Here is a 22,748-nt window from a genome sequence, read left to right as displayed (position 1 = left end):
CCTCCATTTCTGCGGCCTGAGCCTCCATTTCTGCGGCCTGAGCTTCCATTTCTGCTTTCTTATGTGCGGCCTGAGCTGCCATTTCTGCGGCCTGAGCCTCCATTTTTGCAGCCTGAGCTTCCATTTCTGCTTTCTTATGTGCGGCCTGAGCCTCCATTTCTGCGGCCTGAGCCTCCATTTCTGTGGCCTGAGCCTCCATTTCTGCTTTCTTATGTGCGGCCTGAGCCGCCATTTCTGCGGCCTGAGCTTCCATTTCTGCGGCCTGAGCCTCCATTTCTGTGGCCTGAGCCTCCATTTCTGCTTTCTTATGTGCGGCCTGAGCCGCCATTTCTGTGGCCTGAGCCTCCATTTCTGCTTTCTTATGTGCGGCCTGAGCCTCCATTTCTGTGGCCTGAGCCTCCATTTCTGCGGCCTGAGCCTCCATTTCTGCAGCCTGAGCTTCCATTTCTGCTTTCTTTTGTGCGGCCTGAGCCTCCATTTCTGCGGCCTGAGCCTCCATTTCTGCGGCCTGAGCCTCCATTTCTGCTTTCTTTTGTGCGGCCTGAGCCTCCATTTCTGCGGCCTGAGCCTCCATTTCTGCGGCCTGAGCTTCCATTTCTGCTTTCTTTTGTGCGGCCTGAGCCTCCATTTCTGCGGCCTGAGCCTCCATTTCTGCTTTCTTCTGGGTGAAAGCTGCCTGAATTTTAGAATCTTCACCATCAGCACGGCTTTTATTAGTTGCTGACTGAGTGCAGAGAACCTTGATTGTATGGATTGGGAAGATGTTGAGGAGAGTCTAGTAGACGCAGAGCGATCAGATCTGGATTCATGGAGATGTTATTCTCACTTCTGCCTCTGTCTTTGTTCGCACCACTAAATTGTCTCTTCAGGATTGAGCTCCTGAACCCCTTAATCCTCCAATGACTCCTGAGTTGTACGGCTGTAACAGACCAATATATGTAACACAGTCTTTTATAATTCTCAGAGGCAACATTCAATTGCTGGATAGCGCCCTCTAGTTGTAATGACTCATGAGATTGTTGGGGGAGGGGCAGACATGCGTTTACCAGTATTAGACCACAAGTCATTAATATTAGACAGCAATTCTGACTGGTCAGCATTAAGATTTTCTTGCACTTTAACTGACAATTGCGCGGTCATGCAACGCTGCTCCCTAATGAAATTTGCCTCCCTAAAAAAAAATTAATTTCATCCTAAATTTCAACCAATATGTATTCTGCTCCATGTCTTTGGTAAAAATAATCCCAATACGTATAAATTAATTGGTTTACATGAAAGATATAGCGTCTACAAATGGTGGTGTAGATACTGGGATTTTGTTTTATACTAGTAATGGTCAATGACTTATAGTGGGATTGCAGCGGGAATTCTGACACTGGAGGGAACTGACTTGGTGTCACTGACATCTCCAGTGACACCAATACAGTGATCAGTGCTAATAAAAAGCACTGACACTGTACTAATGGCACTGGGCAGGAAGGGGTTAACATCTGAGGCAATCAAAGGGTTAACTGTGTGCTGTTTCACTATGGGGGCTGTGTGTGTGCTTCACTGTGCGCACACTGCTATGCAGAGCCATACAAAGCAGTGCGCAGGAGCTGATGAGAGAGATCTGTATTGTTTATACACAGGTCTCTCCCCCATCAGTGATCACCAATTGATCACCATTGATCACCAATGTAATGAAACACTATACTGACCACTGATATAAGGGGGTCCTTCTCCCATTGGTCACCAATGTAAGGGACCACTACACTGACCACTGATATAAGGGGGTCCTTCTCCCAATGATCACCAATGTAAGGGACCACTACACTGACCACTGATATAAGGGGGTCCTTCTCCCATTGGTCACCAATGTAAGGGACTACTACACTGACCACTGATATAAGGGGTCCTTCTCCCATTGGTCACCAATGTAAGGGACAAATACAATGACCAATTGGGATGATCTCTGGGTTTAGTTGTCGGAGAGTAGGGATGAGACGACAGTACAAACCAAACTTTGCCTGTTCCGGTCCCGTGTTTTGCAGGAGCCGATCATCACATATAGAAGAGACATTTCTACCACTTCTATATATAACAGCTTCCCGCTGTCACTGGTGCCTGAGGAAGACATGGATGGGTACAGCGGCCACACCCCCAGGAATCAGTGATGTCATTGGGAATCCCTGCCATGTAAGGAAGGGGGCGGGGATATCAGTGACATCACTGACCAAATATGGTCACTGGTCACATTTGGGTAATGAGGTCCCACCATCCCTGTCCCTTCACTTATGTAGATGATGACAGTTTAGGGAGCTGTCATTGGGCTGGTGCTATTGTCGGGTACTATATACCCCATACTCATTCACATGGGGGACGGTATATGGGGGCCCCTTGTTATTAAAGGGGGCTTCCAGAATCCAATATGACCCCCACCCACAGATCCCCACAGCCACCAGCCAAGGTGACAAGGTGCTATGCCTGGGGGAATCCCCCCTGGTAAGGTGACCCCCATGTTGTGGACATGTGGCCTGGTATGGATCAGGAGGGGGGACACACTACAGCCCCCCTCTGCACTCTGTATGGTGGGCTGTATATGATATACTGCTGACCCCCGCACTCTGCGCCGTTATTGAAGGGTGTGAGGTGTCACCGAGGAGCAATGTTCTATATTGAAGTTTGCCGTCATTGCACCGACACACACAATAGTTTTTGTTCAATAAAATGTTTTATTATAATTTTACATTTAACAAGATTGAAGCATAAAAATCAGGAAACAGTAAAGGAAGGAATCCGATTGGTCAGGAAGATCCCTTGTCTGGAATGTGGGGGCGGAGTCATTATTATTGGTGTACAATACAATACACAACGTGTTCCATTATTATAACAAAGTATTGTAGAAAAGATCCCAACATAGAAAATGGGGGAAAGGAGGAAATAAAGGCGGATATGAAGGGGAATCTGTGTACGGGGAACACCTTAACAATCACCACCATTTTATTCTCCAGGGCCTCTGATGTCACAGAATAGATGTTTGGGGGTTTATCTCATCTTCAGGACCAAAATCTGCATTTTCCCATGTGTGCAAAATCATGCAGAAACAGCTCTGGCAGTGAGAGGGTTAATGTGGGCTAGATGGGATCCCTCTGCTGGGGTGACATTAGAGCTCCCCCTAGCTGCAGCCTGGTAATAACATTGCTGGGAGGTCTATTCATTTCTCTGCTCCATACTTCCCGTCTTTATAGAAACGTCTCCTGACATTTGGGGGTCTATTCATAGAATGTTTGTATAGCAATTCCCTCAGTGAGAGTTCATGTCCATTCCTCCTGTGTGAATGGGGGAACCAATGTTATTAGGATCACATCTGAGCTGCTGGAATGTCTTCCATTGATGGAAAATACATTGAAAACTTCTTCTCCTGCCATCAATGGCTGACCCGGTCCCACACTTCATCCATGTCTTTGGGGACCTCTGATCTCCTTATCAACTGTTTCTTTCATGATGATCAGCCATGGAGTATATCTGAGGTGTATATCAGGGTGTGCTTCTTCCCCACATGAGAGCTGGGATGTCCAGCAACATTCATCTAGAAGACATTTCCCGCACTCAAGGCACTAATTACACCTTCAGGGCTGTGTGGGACCCCTGATGTACAGGAAGACAGGACTTCAGTGAGGAACATTTCCCTCACTCAGGACAGGAAAGTGACTTTTCCCCGTGTGAGATCTCTGATGTTTAGAAAGATGGGACTTCCGTGAAAAACATTTCCCACACTCAGGACAAAAATACGGCTTCTCCCCCGTGTGAGATCTCTGATGTTTGTAAAGACTGGCCTTCTCTGAAAAACATTTCCCGCACTCAGGACAGGAATATGGCTTCTCCCCCGTGTGAGATCTCTGATGATTGGAAAGATTGGACTTTACTGAAAAACATTTCCCACACTCAGGACAGGAATATGGCTTCTCCCCAGTGTGAGATCTTTGATGTATGACAAGAGCTGATCTTTGTCTAAAACATTTCCAGCACTCAGGACAGGAGTATGGCTTCTCTCCCGTGTGAGATCTCTGATGAGTGGAAAGATGGGACTTCAGTGAAAAACATTTTCCGCATTCAAGACAGGAATACGGTTTCTCTCCCGTGTGAGATCTCTGATGTATGTCAAGATGGCACTTATGTGAAAAACATTTCCCACACTCTGGACAGGAATACGGCTTCTCCCCTGTGTGACATCTTTTATGCCTATTAAGATGGGATTTATAAGAGAACCTCTTCCCGCACTCAGGACAGGAGAAGCTCTTCCCTGTTGGAAGGCCGGCCCGGTCCCGCACAGTCTGAGGTTCCTCAGGATACGAGGAATCCGATGGTCCATCTACACTGGGTGGTGCCGGATGGACATTGGAGGGAGCCGGGTTTTCTCCTGGACTATACTGTGTGATGTCCTCATCTTCTACTTTCCAGTCTGGAGACAAAGTGAGACAATCCTCGGAGGTTTTCCTCATCTCCCGGCCATGGACTAAAATACAAAGACAAAGAGGATTACTAGACAGGAGCTGATTGGTTCCCCCAAACCAGGACTCCGCCCACATCAGGCAGCTTGGTCTCTGAGGAGCTTACAATTCCACCCTCAAGGGAACTAGGAAATGGCTCCTCTGATCTCCTACCAGGTCATTTCTTTATTCATGGACCTTAGTCAGAGAGTGAGGAAACAACCAGAACTGTCTTTTATAGGAGGGACAGTGATGAGGGGATTATAGGACGAGGGTCCCCACCCCCTCTATCACTCATCGCCATCTTCCCAACACAAGAAGTACTGCACTTCCTTATTTAGTCCATGATTTAGTCATGAAGAACAGCGGGGCTGAGCCCCACCAGAGGTCAGAGAGTGAGGATGGGGGGACAACAACCAAGATGAAGACTGGACTGATCCTGAAGACCACCATCATTGGGGTATTGACTCCTCCCTCATTATCACTTCCTGTTTAAGGGTCCAAAGTTGGACGTTGTTATCACATTATTATCACCATGTAAAAGTCTGTGCTCCAATCACATCATCCGATATAAAATGTCCAGCTGGCAGGAAATGGCGTAAAAGAAGTAAGGCTGATGTAATGTACAACCTATTACAGAGGAAAGTTAGAACTATATGGTATCAGAATGATGTAATGTACTGCAGAGTACAAAGTGCAGGGGTCAGGAGCATGTAATGTACAACATAGAGTAAATAGTGCAGGGGTCAGGAGTATGTAATGTACAACATAGAGTATATAGTGCAGGGGTCAGGAGTATGTAATGTACAACATAAAGTGTATAGCGCAGGGGTCATGAGTATGTAAAGTACAACACAGAGTATATAGTGCAGGGGTCAGGAGTATGTAATGTACAACATAGAGTATATAGTGCAGGGGTCAGGAGTATGTAATGTACAACATAGAGTATATAGTGCAGGGGTCAGGAGCATGTAATGTACAACATAGATCATATAGCGCAGGGGTCATGAGTATGTAAAGTACAACACAGAGTATATAGTGCAGGGGTCAGGAGTATGTAATGTACAACATAGAGTATATAGTGCAGGGGTCAGGAGTATGTAATGTACAACATAGATTATATAGTGCAGGGGTCAGGAGGATGTAATGTACAACAGAGTATATAGTGCAGGGGTCAGGAGTATGTAATGTACAACATAGATCATATAGCGCAGGGGTCATGAGTATGTAAAGTACAACACAGAGTATATAGTGCAGGGGTCAGGAGTATGTAATGTACAACATAGATCATATAGCGCAGGGGTCATGAGTATGTAAAGTACAACATAGAGTATATAGTGCAGGGGTCAGGAGTATGCAATGTACAACATAGAGTATATAGTGCAGGGGTCAGGAGCATGTAATGTACAACATAGATCATATAGCGCAGGGGTCATGAGTATGTAAAGTACAATACAGAGTATATAGTGCAGGGGTCAGGAGTATGTAATGTACAACATAGAGTATATAGTGCAGGGGTCAGGAGGATGTAATGTACAACAGAGTATATAGTGCAGGGGTCAGGAGTATGTAATGTACAACATAGAGTATATAGTGCAGGGGTCAGGAGTATGTAATGTACAACATAAAGTATATAGTGCAGGGGTCAGTAGTATGTAATGTACAACAGAGTATATAGTGCAGGGGTCAGGAGTATGTAATGTACAACAGAGTATATAGAGCAGGGGTCAGGAGTATGTAATGTACAACAGAGTATATAATGCAGGGGTCAGGAGTATGTAATGTACAACATAGAGTATATAGTGCAGGGGTCAGGAGGATGTAATGTACAACATAGAGTATATAGTGCAGGGGTCAGGAGTATGTAATGTACAACATAGAGTATATAGTGCAGGGGTCAGGAGGATGTAATGTACAACACAGAGTATATAGTGCAGGGGTCAGGAGTATGTAATGTACAACAGAGTATATAATGCAGGGGTCAGGAGTATGTAATGTACAACATAGAGTATATAGTGCAGGGGTCAGGAGGATGTAATGTACAACATAGAGTATATAGTGCAGGGGTCAGGAGTATGTAATGTACAACATAGAGTATATAGTGCAGGGGTCAGGAGTATGTAATGTACAACATAGATCATATAGCGCAGGGGTCATGAGTATGTAAAGTACAACACAGAGTATATAGTGCAGGGGTCAGGAGTATGTAATGTACAACATAGAGTATATAGTGCAGGGGTCAGGAGCATGTAATGTACAACATAGATCATATAGCGCAGGGATAATGAGTATGTAAAGTACAACACAGAGTATATAGTGCAGGGGTCAGGAGTATGTAATGTACAACATAGAGTATATAGTGCAGGGGTCAGGAGGATGTAATGTACAACAGAGTATATAGTGCAGGGGTCAGGAGTATGTAATGTACAACATAGATCATATAGCGCAGGGGTCATGAGTATGTAAAGTACAACACAGAGTATATAGTGCAGGGGTCAGGCGTATGTAATGTACAACATAGATCATATAGCGCAGGGGTCATGAGTATGTAAAGTACAACATAGAGTATATAGTGCAGGGGTCAGGAGTATGCAATGTACAACATAGAGTATATAGTGCAGGGGTCAGGAGCATGTAATGTACAACATAGATCATATAGCGCAGGGGTCAGGAGTATGTAAAGTACAACACAGAGTATATAGTGCAGGGGTCAGGAGTATGTAATGTACAACATAGAGTATATAGTGCAGGGGTCAGGAGTATGTAATGTACAACATAGAGTATATAGTGCAGGGGTCAGGAGGATGTAATGTACAACAGAGTATATAGTGCAGGGGTCAGGAGTATGTAATGTACAACATAGAGTATATAGTGCAGGGGTCAGGAGTATGTAATGTACAACATAGAGTATATAGTGCAGGGGTCAGGAGTATGTAATGTACAACATAGAGTATATAGTGCAGGGGTCAGTAGTATGTAATGTACAACAGAGTATATAGTGCAGGGGTCAGGAGTATGTAATGTACAACAGAGTATATAGAGCAGGGGTCAGGAGTATGTAATGTACAACATAGAGTATATAGTGCAGGGGTCAGGAGCATGTAATGTACAACATAGATCATATAGCGCAGGGATAATGAGTATGTAAAGTACAACACAGAGTATATAGTGCAGGGGTCAGGAGTATGTAATGTACAACATAGAGTATATAGTGCAGGGGTCAGGAGGATGTAATGTACAACAGAGTATATAGTGCAGGGGTCAGGAGTATGTAATGTACAACATAGATCATATAGCGCAGGGGTCATGAGTATGTAAAGTACAACACAGAGTATATAGTGCAGGGGTCAGGCGTATGTAATGTACAACATAGATCATATAGCGCAGGGGTCATGAGTATGTAAAGTACAACATAGAGTATATAGTGCAGGGGTCAGGAGTATGCAATGTACAACATAGAGTATATAGTGCAGGGGTCAGGAGCATGTAATGTACAACATAGATCATATAGCGCAGGGGTCATGAGTATGTAAAGTACAACACAGAGTATATAGTGCAGGGGTCAGGAGTATGTAATGTACAACATAGAGTATATAGTGCAGGGGTCAGGAGTATGTAATGTACAACATAGAGTATATAGTGCAGGGGTCAGGAGGATGTAATGTACAACAGAGTATATAGTGCAGGGGTCAGGAGTATGTAATGTACAACATAGAGTATATAGTGCAGGGGTCAGGAGTATGTAATGTACAACAGAGTATATAGTGCAGGGGTCAGGAGTATGTAATGTACAACAGAGTATATAGAGCAGGGGTCAGGAGTATGTAATGTACAACATAGAGTATATAGTGCAGGGGTCAGGAGCATGTAATGTACAACATAGATCATATAGCGCAGGGATAATGAGTATGTAAAGTACAACACAGAGTATATAGTGCAGGGGTCAGGAGTATGTAATGTACAACATAGAGTATATAGTGCAGGGGTCAGGAGGATGTAATGTACAACAGAGTATATAGTGCAGGGGTCAGGAGTATGTAATGTACAACATAGATCATATAGCGCAGGGGTCATGAGTATGTAAAGTACAACACAGAGTATATAGTGCAGGGGTCAGGCGTATGTAATGTACAACATAGATCATATAGCGCAGGGGTCATGAGTATGTAAAGTACAACATAGAGTATATAGTGCAGGGGTCAGGAGTATGCAATGTACAACATAGAGTATATAGTGCAGGGGTCAGGAGCATGTAATGTACAACATAGATCATATAGCGCAGGGGTCATGAGTATGTAAAGTACAACACAGAGTATATAGTGCAGGGGTCAGGAGTATGTAATGTACAACATAGAGTATATAGTGCAGGGGTCAGGAGTATGTAATGTACAACATAGAGTATATAGTGCAGGGGTCAGGAGGATGTAATGTACAACAGAGTATATAGTGCAGGGGTCAGGAGTATGTAATGTACAACATAGAGTATATAGTGCAGGGGTCAGGAGTATGTAATGTACAACATAGAGTATATAGTGCAGGGGTCAGGAGTATGTAATGTACAACATAGAGTATATAGTGCAGGGGTCAGTAGTATGTAATGTACAACAGAGTATATAGTGCAGGGGTCAGGAGTATGTAATGTACAACAGAGTATATAGAGCAGGGGTCAGGAGTATGTAATGTACAACAGAGTATATAATGCAGGGGTCAGGAGTATGTAATGTACAACATAGAGTATATAGTGCAGGGGTCAGGAGGATATAATGTACAACATAGAGTATATAGTGCAGGGGTCAGGAGTATGTAATGTACAACATAGAGTATATAGTGCAGGGGTCAGGAGGATGTAATGTACAACACAGAGTATATAGTGCAGGGGTCAGGAGTATGTAATGTACAACATAGAGTATATAGTGCAGGGGTCAGGAGTATGTAATGTACAACATAGAGTATATAGTGCAGGGGTCAGGAGGATGTAATGTACAACACAGAGTATATAGTGCAGGGGTCAGGAGTATGTAATGTACAACATAGAGTATATAGTGCAGGGGTCAGGAGGATGTAATGTACAACACAGAGTATATAGTGCAGGGGTCAGGAGGATGTAATGTACAACATACAGTATATAGTGCAGGGGTCAGGAGTATGTATTGTACAACAGATAGTATATAGTGCAGGGGTCAGGAGTATGTATTGTACAACATACAGTATATAGAGCAGGGGTCAAGTTGTAATATAAATTATATAGTGCGTAGCACACTCCTAGACAGGTTTCTAGATAGGCACCTTTAGTCCTTTTTTGCTCCCCTGTAATCAGTGATTGAATGTTTTGGACTGTTCTAGGCTTCAATGGCTTCAGGTTCAACTGCTTCCCCTGCCTTCTGGAGTAATATAAAACATAGTGGGCTGGAAAAGGCAGATTCACAGCCTGCATATTTATTTTGTCTCAGCCAATCCCTGGAGGAGGATGCCCAGTAGGTGGCCAGGGAGTGCATAAATAGCCTAGGGTCTGAGGCAGCCCTGTTCTTGTCCAGGAGGAGAAGTTCCCAGCCTGAAGAGCTGCTTCCATTCTGGGCAGTCCAGCTGTGGTTCTAAATGTGCTGATCGAGGTCCCAGCTATGCTGGATCTGAGGGATCTATTGTACTGAACCTTGCTAGAACGGATTGAGAATCTGTTCTGGAGGGTTCATGGGAGGAATGTCTGGCTGATATTGGAAGGAGACATCTAAGTATCCAGGGACATTGTGAGTACGGACCAGTGTGTAGGATCCTAGTGACTGTGTGATGCTAGAGCTGGCTTACAGCGGGACATTTCCTACAGTGTCTTCATGTCACTCAGTCCATTAGTTGCTGCTGGAAGGACTGTACTGAGAAGTGTGAGAAAGTCATAGTGTCCTCATGTCACTACACTACTACTGGAGTACCCCACAGCCCCCCTGCACCATATCCCAGGTCACCCCATAATACATCATCTATAAAGGGATATTCCTAGACTGTTCATGGAGCCAGAAGAGTGACTGGGATGGAACAAGAACTGAAATTGAAGCACCACACCACTGCTAAGAGGTCCAGATGCAACTTTATTCATTAACAGTTATGGGTACAATCCAAGAAGTAGCCAACGCGATTCGAGGGTCCGAGCGCTGCCTTCATCAGGGCTTGACTGGCATCAAAGTGAACTGGACCTAAAATTGTATTTTTTGTGCATTGTGAAATACAAGCATCTTGTGTGGCCACCAAACCTCTGGTTTGTTCCCATTGTTGCTAGTCAAGCCCTGATGAAGGCTGCACTCTGACCCCCTAAACCGGCTTTTACTGGAATTAAAATTGTATCTGGACCTCTTAGCAGTGGTGTGGAGCTTCACTCTCAGTTCTCGTTGCCTTACACTACAAGCCAGGGAGATGAAGATGTGCAGATCCTTGGGGGTGTAGAAGCCACCTGCCCAGGAACCAGATCATTTACACCTACATCAATGCCTTCATAGAAAAATACCAGGAAGAGAACCCTACGGGTCCAGCGCCATCTTTCCATCTTGTGTGCCTGGCTGCCACTGAGCGAGCTTTGAAAAAGAGCCTGAGGGAATATCAGCCGACCCATCCGGGGTGAGCGCTACAAGTGTTGTCCAATAATCAGTGGTGGCTTAAAGTGGCTCTAAAGGCTGAAGAATGCATGAAGGTAAAAATAAAAGATATCACCCAGCACCTGCCCTACTCTGGACCAATCAGTGAGCAGTATGGGTGGAGGAATGGATTTAGTGTTCATGACCCACCTGTGCTGATCTCTGTAGGAGTGTCCTCCTCTATAAATGTCCCCGTTATTCCATCCTCCTCCATAGACTGCTGATCATCCCTCACATACGCCTCTTCTTCTTCTGCTTTCACCTCAAATTCTATATCGATTGGATCTCCACTCTAAATCAAGGGAATGACAGAAAATATCATCTGTAAAATATAAGGTCACATAAAAAAATCCACATATCATCTTTATAAGTCCATGTTCTAGATGATCCATCCCACCAACCTTGTAATGGTGAGGGATGGTGTGACCTTCCTGTGTGGAATCCCGGGAATACAGAGGACGGGGACATCTCTCTGGTGGGTTCCTGGTATTAGGTGGCTCCATCATATCCTTGTGTCCTTCTGAAAACTCCTCCATCACTCCATACTCCTCATCCTCCTCTTTATACTCTTCTTTAACATCAATATTCTCATCCCCGAGGATTCACTCTGAAAGATATAATAAAACATTCATTGTAACAAACATGCTGTGTATAAATCACAACTACCAATAATTGTCATCATCTACCTGATGATGGTGAGGGATGGTGTGACCTTCCTGTGTGGAATCCCGGGAATCCAGAGGACGGGGACATCTCTCTGGTGGGTTCCCATGACTGGATCCATCTGTAGGAAACACACACACTGACTGAATCCATTGTTTCTATGTGTTTATCAGATGATGGGGGATCTAGGTGGATCCTCCGTACTGCTCTCTCCTTTACAATAAAGTCTCCTCTTACCCGGTGATGTGAGGGGCGGCTGATTGTCCATCATGACGTCCTTGTAGAGATCCTTGTGTCCTTCTAAATACTCCCACTCCTCCATGGAGAAATAGACAGTGACACCCTGACACCTTATAGGAACCTGACACACACAATGATACAGTCACCATCCAGACACATCCCTTGTCTGTTACTGGAGAATGTCCCAGAATTCCCGGCACCGCTCACCTCTCCTGTCAGCAGCTCAGTGATCTCTCTGGTGACTTCTAGAATCTTCTTCTTCTTTCTCTCTTCTATCAGGGAGGGAGGTGGAGGCAATGTGATGTCATATGATCTCCAGACTTCACAGGAGGAAAACTCTACATCTGAACACAAAGAGTCACATCAAATGATATTCCCAGAATCCTCCTCACCTCTCCATTCAGGTCTCCATTTTATTAAAGCCCCACTTCAGGCTGAGGTATAATTCCCCCCCACAGGACCCCCACACTACGCAGGGTATAGGCTTGTTGCAGCATTCTGATGTCATTACATACAACGCAGGACCAACAGTCCCACTTTACATGTGAGGATACCAAGGGGCCCCACATCCTAAGAGGAACAGGGAAAAAGACAAGATGGAGGGACATTGGGAGGAGGAGCTGTGAGGTCAGTGTGATGTCATAGGATTCTCTGACTCTGGATGGAGGGACATTGGGAGGAGGAGCTATGAGGTCAGTATGATGTCATAGGATTCTCTGACTCTGGATGGAGGGACATTGGGAGAGGAGCTGCGAGGTCAGTGTGATTGTCACAGATAAAACGCACACCCATGGTGACTAGCTAACTGAGGCATGATCCATCTGTGACTGAGGTAAAAAGGGAATGAGGGGGACTTTGAGCATATAAGACTGGCCGTGATACACTTTCATAGTCTGTACTACCTCTGGTCACCACTAGAGGGAGACTCCACTCCAATCCAGCTGGCTGACCACACACAGGCAGACACAAAGGTTACATACAATCTTGTGCAAGGGTTGGAGAGCAGTCTAGCAATTGGCACACCTTTTTAGGATTCCTCCAGCTATCCTACAAGCTAGAACCCCGGAGTTAATCACTCTTCCACTGTCCACCCCCCCACACCAGACACACAACAGTTTATCCGCAGACTGGTCTGCTAGGCCACCACACACACACACAGATCTCCATCTGGCAGATCTGCTACTTTACAATCTGCATGTTATCTGCCAACACACAGTACAATTGCATACAGATTGGCAATGAACTTATACTGAGCACATAGACACTACAATTCAACAATCTCTCCGGAGATATGAGCCCGAGCTTAGTGCACAGAAGTCACTTATTAATTTTATGATTTAATATCACGAAAGTGGGCAGTGCATAAAATATGTACAAAGAAAAAACAGTTACAGAAAATACAAAAAGAAACATTGGCTATTGACTATAGAATAAAAGGGAATAAAAACAGAAATAAAACTTTTACAAAGATTTATCCTGCGACTGGAGCAAGTCAGAGAAAGTCCACAATTCACCAGTCATATGGATTCCGTACGAATCACACTGTCCATATCTCAGGGTCTTCAATTTATTAAAATATAGAAGTGGGCTGGACTTTAACCCTTGGCCAATCAACCCTGGGGGGTGTTCCTGTACAAGCCCACAGGATGTTCTGTGCTCTGAAGTGCCCAATCTTGAATGGGCCAGAAACGGTTTGGATCACTGAGTCAGGAAAATGATTTCTGACACCAGAGCATCAGTCCGATCGCGACAGTACCAATCACTGTTCAGCTGTCACAGTAAGGCGCCATATGACCATTTTGTGTGTTTCTCTGGGATTCTACAGAGGCTACAATTATAGTTTTACATGCAGATGTAGCCTACAGTGTGTCCAATCAGAAAGAAGTATTTACATCTCTCTGCAACTAATATTTTAGCTTTTATGAGAGATGAAATAGATTCCTCTGATCTGTGGATATAAATCAAAGCTGGCAGACATTTCCTGCTGACTCTTGTAGCCAAAATGACTAAGATTCTTCTTTTAGGTTCAGGAAGGTGGCAAAGTGTGGCTACACAGGTGACAACGTTTTGTTGGCATCCAGGTGTCACCTCTAGCCTAGAAGCTGCTCTGTCCTTTCAGATGCTAATTGGTGAACATATATCTCTGACTGAATACCGAACACTTATCTGTAACAACATGGAATAAAACTAGATTCACAATTACATATTTCTACTGATCACCTCACATCTCAGCTACTGATAACATGATTCTACTCTTACATATATGTTACAATGATATCATAGGATTCTCTGACTGGATAGAGGGACATTGGGAGGAGGAGCTGTGAGGTCAGTGTGATGTCATAGGATTCTCTGACTCCGGATGCAGGGACATTGGGAGAAGGAGCTGTGAGGTCAAGGTGATGTCATAGGATTCTCTGACTCCGGATGGAGGAACATTGGAAGGAGGAGCTGTGAGGTCAGCATGATGTCATAGGACATATAGACTCTGGATGGAGGGACATTTGGATGGGGAGATTTGAGGGGTCCTCTATATGAGGCTTCCATATAAAACAAATCATTGTTCCTGGGTGCGTCCTACCTCTTCTAAACTGAAGAGTGAACTTTGACCTTTACCATCCAGAAATCTGTCCGGAATCTGTGGAAGTAAGCTGTCATGTGATCAGGTGACGTGCGGAGGAACGGAGTGTAAATAGCAGACAATTGTCTCCAGAGCCCCTAATGGTGGGGATGGATTTGGCGGCGTGCTGGTGCCAAGTTTCCTCCCCCCAGGGTCACTGCAGGTGTGGAGAAAAGCTGTGTAAGAGGATATGGAGGAGAGATGAGGAGGAGATCCAGGAATCAGGAGAAAGGTCAGGGCAAGCAACAGACGAGCGCATCCAAGAGACCAAGCCGGGGTCACTACACAGAAAATCAATCCAAGGAAACAACAGGCAGGACGAGGAATAGCAAGAAGGAGCTGAGAGACAAATGAGAATATTGCTCAGCCAATGGGAGATGATCTCAGCATGACTTCCATCATGAAGGAGATGAGGGGGAGGGGAGGAAGTCACTGAAGGTGACCATAGATCCATGGAAATTCAGCTGGTTCAGCAGGGATCGCTCACATTTCCATCCATGTGTGGCCACTGCCGGATAAAAGCCACTCCCCCAGCGGCTGCAGCCAATAGCTTCAGTGCTGATCTGTGTATTCTGAGAGCGGAGGAGTCCCCCCATTGTCAGAATACAAGAGTGCAGCGGGGAGGATTCCCCCATCCACCTCCAATGTGTGGATGGGGGAATCACTTCAGTTTTTATGGTCATCCCGCTGGCTGAACGATAAAACTGAACCATGTAGGCCAGCTTTGGGAGCAAATATATTATCATCAACTCGTCCCCCTGAAGGGGTTAATCTGGGCTCCCACACTATATATGTGTGTATCATCATCTGCTGGAGATAAAAGACATCACAGTGACTATGGAGGAAGAGGACGGACATGATGGGGGGTTACTGGTTGTAAATAGGAAATAACATCTTATTACCTCCTCTGCTGCCACTTTCAACAACTTCTCCTCTCTGCTTCCTCCCACATGGAACTTCCTGTCTGTACCTGACATCACTTCCTGTCTGTACCTGACATCACTTCCTGTCTGTACCTGACATCACTTCCTGTCTGTACCTGACATCACTTCTTGTCTTCCAGAGAGACTACCTGTCTGTGATCACCACCTTATGGAGGTCAGAGGAACTGCAGCCCTGAGAAATGTCTGGTAGTGTGGCCCCGGCTCTGTCATTGGTGATGAGTGTCCCGGATGATGATGGACAGTCCCAGGATTTAGTCTCCTGTCCCATCATGTCCATGTCTCACAGATTCCAGGACTCCATACAGAGAGGACACACCCCCTGCCACGCCCCCTAAAGGAGAATTATACAAAGAAATGATGAGATAACCCCACAAGTGCTGTTTATACTTCTATTCCTTTATACCGGCTTTAGAAATGTACTAATCCAGAAATGTAGACGGAGGGAAGGTTTAGCCCCGAGAAACACTTCCTGATAGATAAATAGAGGATTTTATATCCAACTATAGAGATCCGAGCCGAATGAGGGACCAAGGAGGAGGAAGGAGGGACAGCCGGGAGCTCTGCCATCACCAGGCACTGCAATGACACCCGACTGCTGGGAGCCGGCATCTCCTTTTTGACAGGGAAAGTGGAACTCCGAGATCAGCAGAGAGGCAGCGGGAGGGTGGGATCAGGTAAGTACCACCACTGACCACCAATGATGGCTGGGGGTACACTTTGTTCTCACAGACACCAACAATGGGGCTTATTTTATCTCACTGACACAAAAAAGGGGTTTGTTCTATATCACTGACACCAGCAATAAGGTTTTTTTTTATCTCACTGACACCAACAATAGGACTTATTTTATCTCACTGACACCAACAATAGGGCTTATTTTATCTCACTGACACCAACAATAGGGCTTATTTTATCTCAGTGACACCAACGATGGGGCTTATTTTATCCCAAGGTTTTATCTTGATGTTATACCAATGATGGGTGTCAAGGAAATCTTGCCCACAGTGACTGGCTAACTGGATTGAGATCCTTGATTGGTGGAGGAGGAATGAGGGTGGAGCTTTCTCTGGGAAGATAATACCAGCGATGATACGGATCTCACAGTCTGCAATACTGCTGATCACCACTGGAGGGAGACTCTCCCACATGGGGCTGGCTGGACACGCACAGGCAAATACAAATCTTTCATACAATCTGATACAATCTGAGGTCTGTGGAGCAGAGAAGTGATCCCCGCACACCTCAGAGGATCCCCGAGCTATCCTCCCATCCATAATCCAGGTGGGATCACTTCTTCCACTGCCCACCCACCCCCGCACACCCCACACACATGATTGAGGGCAGATTGGCACAACCTGGAGTGTGTGATGTGACTGGTGTGCCGGGCAGTGACACACACACACCTACAGATCCCGGTCTGGTAGATTCAATCCTTCCACACACTGACAATAATCTGCATTAGGTATGAGCTCCGAGTCTGGACAGAAGTTTGGATGAACACTGGCGGCTCCCACACTCTTCTGAACATCCAACGTTTACCGCATTTGCTGCAGACCGATGTGACGGCTTCTGGCTCTCCCTGGTTGCTAGGGAAGCAATGGCTGCCTGCAACAGCTGCGTCCTTAGCAACAACTGACTTCATCCCGCCGACTCACTTACATGGCCACGTAGGCAAACGGGCGGGGAATAGAGGATGACATCATTGTGTGAATATGGCCATATATGGGCAATGATGTCACCACTATCCCCGCCCCTTACTTTATATATCTGATGACAGCTCAGGACTCTATCAGTCAGTGAGGACATTGAGGGTCTTTATCACTTTATTTCCTTTTTTAGGGGTGCTGTGTACTATGTACCCCAAACTCACTGATATGGGGGGTCGGTGTCTGAGAATTCCAGATTCTGATGGACCTCCCTGACCACAGATCCCCCACAACCATCAGGCCAGGGGTGTGGGATGGGGCCCTTGTCCTCATCTGTATGGGGACAAGGTGCATTGCCACAGGGGGTCCCCCCTGACAAGGTACCCCATATTGAGAGCACATGGCCTGGTATGGTTCAGAAGGGGGGTGGGGCCACACACTCTTCCCTACCGCTTTCCTGGTCAGCCAGGCTGCATGCTTGGATTAAGGGTCTGCTATGGATTTTCTGGATTTTTTGTATGAGGTACCCCCATAGACTCTTAGACTCAGAGGGTCCGGTATGTATTTGGGGGACTCTATACATTTCTTCATTTTTGCTGTAGGAGGGGCTACAAAAAAAGTGACATTTACAAAGAAAAACAATTAACCGGCTTAAATTGCTGTCTTCCTTTTTTCTTTTGAAACATCATACAGACCCTCACAAGGTGATGGCGGCAGTAGCAGTGCTTGTTTCCTTCAGCCGCCTCCCAGCTGCACAGTAAAAGTGATCCAGGTGGCTGTGTAACTGCCTGATCCCATTTACACTGTGGGTAGTGAGGCCCCCATCACAGCTCCCCCTTCCCCCGCATGGTTCCAGGACTCCTTCTGGGATCCAGAGACCACATCCAGTGCCTTCAGGAGGCCAAGATGGAAGAAAATGGTGAACGTCCATTCCCCGATCCCCTCTGCACTGAATGAAGCCGGCAGTCCTCAGCTCTGAGTGTTTCCCGTTTCTGAGCCGTCATTCCCCGGGTGATCCAGCCAAGGAAGCATCTAACCGAGCGCCATCTGTGCATCGGAGGGTAGAGGAGACATTGGAGGTCTAATAGAGCCCCGATGTCTCATAAAGAGGACCTGTCACCTGACCAATGATGTCACAGTGGGGGGGTTGTTAACTGCTTGTGATAGCAATGCAGCTAAATAGGAAATAAATACACAAGTACAAAAATACAAATGACAATAACATTTATTAAAAAATTAAACATAACCCCCGTTGCCCTGAAAACACAAAAGTACACAAAGGGTGTGTATGTGTATGTAAAGCGTGATTTCACCACACGTGAGGTATCGCCACGAATGTCGCAGTGAGAGGAATCATTCCACCACCACAGATCACAGTTGTCTCTATACTGATGAGCAGTAAAGGCTTTAAAGTGTCTCCTATGGAGATTTTCAGGGGCCGTCATTCTTTGCCATGTCTCAGGTGCACACAATTGTAAGACTTGACTTGTTTGGTATCTATTTGTTTGGTATCTATTTACTCGAGACAAATGCAGATTTATACATGTGTACAAAAAGGAAAACATTTCTCCAGAGATGAAGAGGTTAAAGGAATTGGACATTTTATTATTTAAGAAAAATTCCCGCTCCTGGCCGAATGTGGAATTTTTGAAAAACTTATTTTGCACTGGTACATGTTCCCCATGACAGTGCCCCTCCCTTCCCCATGCTATTTTCTCACACCTATTGGCCTAGAAAATGGGCCTTTTGATTTTGCTCCCATTGATTTTGATGGGATTTGGAATTGGCATGGAAACTTCTCTGAACCTTGCTTGGACTGAACCCCGGGCAGTTGGGCTCATCTCTAGTAGAGAACCAGCAACCCCAGGCATCCTGACAACCAGTAATGAATTCCTGCTCATTCCATTCAGGTGTCAGCTGCGGTTTTCTGGGGTGGCATGGGGTGTCACCCATAAAATTCATACCAGGCCTTTCAGGTTTAGAATGGATTTCAAGGGAGACACCATGTAAAAAAATGGCACGTGGTCTCCACCAAAATTATTATTACTATATTATTATTATACATTATTTATATCTCGCCGAAAGGTTTGCTCAGCGCTGTACATTATAGTGGGGGACAGTACATGAGACAGTACAGTAACAAAACAAAACACGAGGGGTTCAAGGGCCCTGCTCTTTTGAGCTTACAATCTAGGAGGGAGGGGATAAATTCATACCAAATCCTTAAAACAAAACCCCAAAACTTATGGGGTCCCCCACAAAATCCATCCTAGACCCATATCCCAGTCTGCAGCCTGCCTGGCCAGGAAAGGGGAGGACATGCATGCACTTCCCCCACCTCCAGAACCATAGCAGGCCACGTGTCCTCCACATAGGGAGAGTATCTTGCCAAGTCCATTCACTCCTGGTTGGAGAAAGTAGGACAAGTCCAATGTATGAGCTCATATCTGGGAACACGAGGAATCTGTACACCATAAGTCATCAGGAAATGTCTATCTGTCTGCAGAACATCGAGGAGATATTGGAACTCTTATTCATGGTCACCTGGAAATGTCTGTGTTGAGGGTTAGGCCCAAAAAGATTTACATTTGTAAACCATGATAGGTTTCTATGCAAATATTCTGACAAGGTTTGAATTTGAGTTGGTGGCCATGTACTGGTCAGCATATAAATTGCTTGGACCCACAATCAAATTATACAGATCTTCTGAGAGAAACAGCTTAACAAAATCAAGGGGAGTAGTTACATTTGCTGTTTCCACCTAAATTTCTGGTTGGGCAGTGAATGGGGGAAGTACGGGTGCTGCAGAATTTGTGGGCTGCCAATTAGGATTTGTAAGCACATCCAGAAGGACACTATGGGCTCTACGTTCCTGTGTGCAAATTCTTGGTGGCTACTAGTTCTAGCCACTGCACCAGCTTGGACTGCACTTATGGGACTCGCCACCTCACCAGCTTGGACTGCACTTATGGGACTCGCCACCTCACCAGCTTGGACTGCACTTATGGGACTCGCCACCTCACCAGCTTGGACTGCATTTATGGGACTCGCCACCTCACCAGCTTGGACTGCACTTATGGGACTCGCCACCTCACCAGCTTGGACTGCACTTATGGGACTCGCCACCTCACCAGCTTGGACTGCATTTATGGGACTCGCCACCTCACCAGCTTGGACTGAACTTATGGGACTCGCCACCTCACCAGCTTGGACTGCACTTATGGGACTCGCCACCTCACCAGCTTGGACTGCACTTATGGGACTCGCCACCTCACCACCTTGGACTGCACTTATGGGACTTGCCACCTCACCAGCTTGGACTGCACTTATGGGACTCGCCACCTCACCAGCCTGGACTGCATTTATGGGACTCGCCACCTCACCAGCTTGGACTGCACTTATGGGACTCGCCACCTCACCAGCTTGGACTGCACTTATGGGACTCGCCACCTCACCAGCTTGGACTGCATTTATGGGACTCGCCACCTCACCAGCTTGGACTGAACTTATGGGACTCGCCACCTCACCAGCTTGGACTGCACTTATGGGACTCGCCACCTCACCAGCTTGGACTGCACTTATGGGACTCGCCACCTCACCAGCTTGGACTGCACTTATGGGACTCGCCACATCACCAGCTTGGACTGCACTTATGGGACTCGCCACCTCACCACCTTGGACTGCACTTATGGGACTTGCCACCTCACCAGCTTGGACTGCACTTATGGGACTCGCCACCTCACCAGCTTGGACTGCACTTATGGGACTCGCCACCTCACCAGCTTGGACTGCACTTATGGGACTCGCCACCTCACCAGCTTGGACTACACTTATGGGACTCATCACCTCACCAGCTTGGACTGCATTTATGGGACTCGCCACATCACCAGCTTGGATTGCTGGAGTGTAAAATGCCAGGATGTACTAAGCTGCTGGTGACTGCCAGTTCACCAAAAGGTAGTCATGCATTCTTAGTACTTCAGGTACCTGGGGTCTGATCTTAACAGGGGCCTCTTCTCCATTGTCAGAGCTTTCTGGGAGCGACACAACTCTCTACAGGTTCATATTAGGAGGCAGAATCTGTCAGAGAGGCTTCCCATTCACTCTCATCTGACAAGCTCAGTCCTGTAGACCTCTTCACTAGAGTACTTTTGTTGGAACATTTTAGGCATTAAATTTAGAGGTACCTAGTGCGATCCATGGGAAGAAGAGCTCCGAAAAAGAGCTCCTGGCTGACAGGGACTGCTTTAACCGCCACTAAAAAACAAATCACCTGCTAGTGCTAGCAGAGATCAAGCCTGATCTTTCTAACACTGTTGTTTTGTGTACAATGTATCACAGATAACAATGATGTACTGACACTGCACTTGTTGTGGGGGCAGAAGGGCTAAATGCAGGTGCTGGGAGTGAACGGGCTGATCCTATTAACACTTTGTTTTTGGGGACACTATACTAAGGGGGACTAGTATAGTTCTGTTTGTGATCAATAGATTGATCTGTACAAACACTCTCCTAGTAATGGCAGTGATCAGCGACCTATACCGTGGGTGTGATAGTTGATCCTGATGCTATCCGCAGTGGCAGTAATACGGTGATCAGCGACCTATACCGTGGGTGTGATAGTTGATCCTGATGCTATCCGCAGTGGCGGTAATACGGTGATCAGCGACCTATAATGTGGGTGCGATAATTGACCCTGATGCTATCCGCAGTGGCAGTAATACGGTGATCAGCGACCTATAACGTGGGTGTGATAGTTGATCCTGATGCTATCCGCAGTGGCAGTAATACGGTGATCAGCGACCTATAATGTGGGTGTGATAGTTGATCCTGATGCTATCCGCAGTGGCAGTAATATGGTGATCAGCGACCTATACCGTGGGTGTGATAGTTGATCCTGATGCTATCCGCAGTGGCAGTAAAATGGTGATCAGCGACCTATAACGTGAGTGTGATAGATGATCCTGATGCTATCCGCAGTGGCAGTAATACGATGATCAGCGACCTATAACGTGGGTGCGATAGGTGATGCTGATGCTATCCGCAGTGGCAGTAATACGGTGATCAGCGACCTATAACGTGGGTGTGATAGTTGACCCTGATGCTATCCGCAGTGGCAGTAATACGGTGATCAGCGACCTATAACGTGGGTGCGATAGGTGATGCTGATGCTATCCGCAGTGGCAGTAATACGGTGATCAGCGACCTATAACGTGGGTGCGATAGTTGATCCTGATGCTATCCGCAGTGGCAGTAATACGGTGATCAGCGACCTATAACGTGGGTGCGATAGTTGATCCTGATGCTATCCGCAGTGGCGGTAATACGGTGATCAGCGACCTATAACGTGGGTGCGATAGTTGATCCTGATGCTATCCGCAGTGGCAGTAATACGGTGATCAGCGACCTATAACGTGGGTGTGATAGTTGATCCTGATGCTATCCGCAGTGGCAGTAATACGGTGATCAGCGACCTATAACGTGGGTGCGATAGTTGATCCTGATGCTATCCGCAGTGGCAGTAATACGGTGATCAGCGACCT

At 46.1% G+C, this 22,748-nt stretch overlaps 1 protein-coding gene across 1 annotated transcript in view; it reads right to left on the bottom strand.

The window, feature by feature from the left end:
- Positions 1 to 2,700: 2,700 nt before the first annotated feature.
- Positions 2,701 to 22,748, bottom strand: part of LOC149450557 (uncharacterized) — a 122,922-nt gene continuing 102,874 nt past the window's right edge. The window contains exon 7 of the mRNA XM_089691751.1: positions 2,701 to 4,259. Coding sequence (XP_089547877.1) covers positions 3,654 to 4,259 — 606 coding nt within the window. The 3' untranslated portion in view covers positions 2,701 to 3,653. The remainder of the gene's footprint in view (positions 4,260 to 22,748) is intronic.

Source organism: Staurois parvus, unplaced genomic scaffold (assembly GCF_062004578.1).
Source record: "Staurois parvus isolate SC_StPar_1 unplaced genomic scaffold, SC_StPar_1.0 ptg000571l, whole genome shotgun sequence".
Lineage (NCBI taxonomy): Eukaryota > Metazoa > Chordata > Amphibia > Anura > Ranidae > Staurois > Staurois parvus.
Note: the sequence above shows the minus strand (reverse complement) of the source record. Positions and strands in the feature narration are given on the sequence as shown.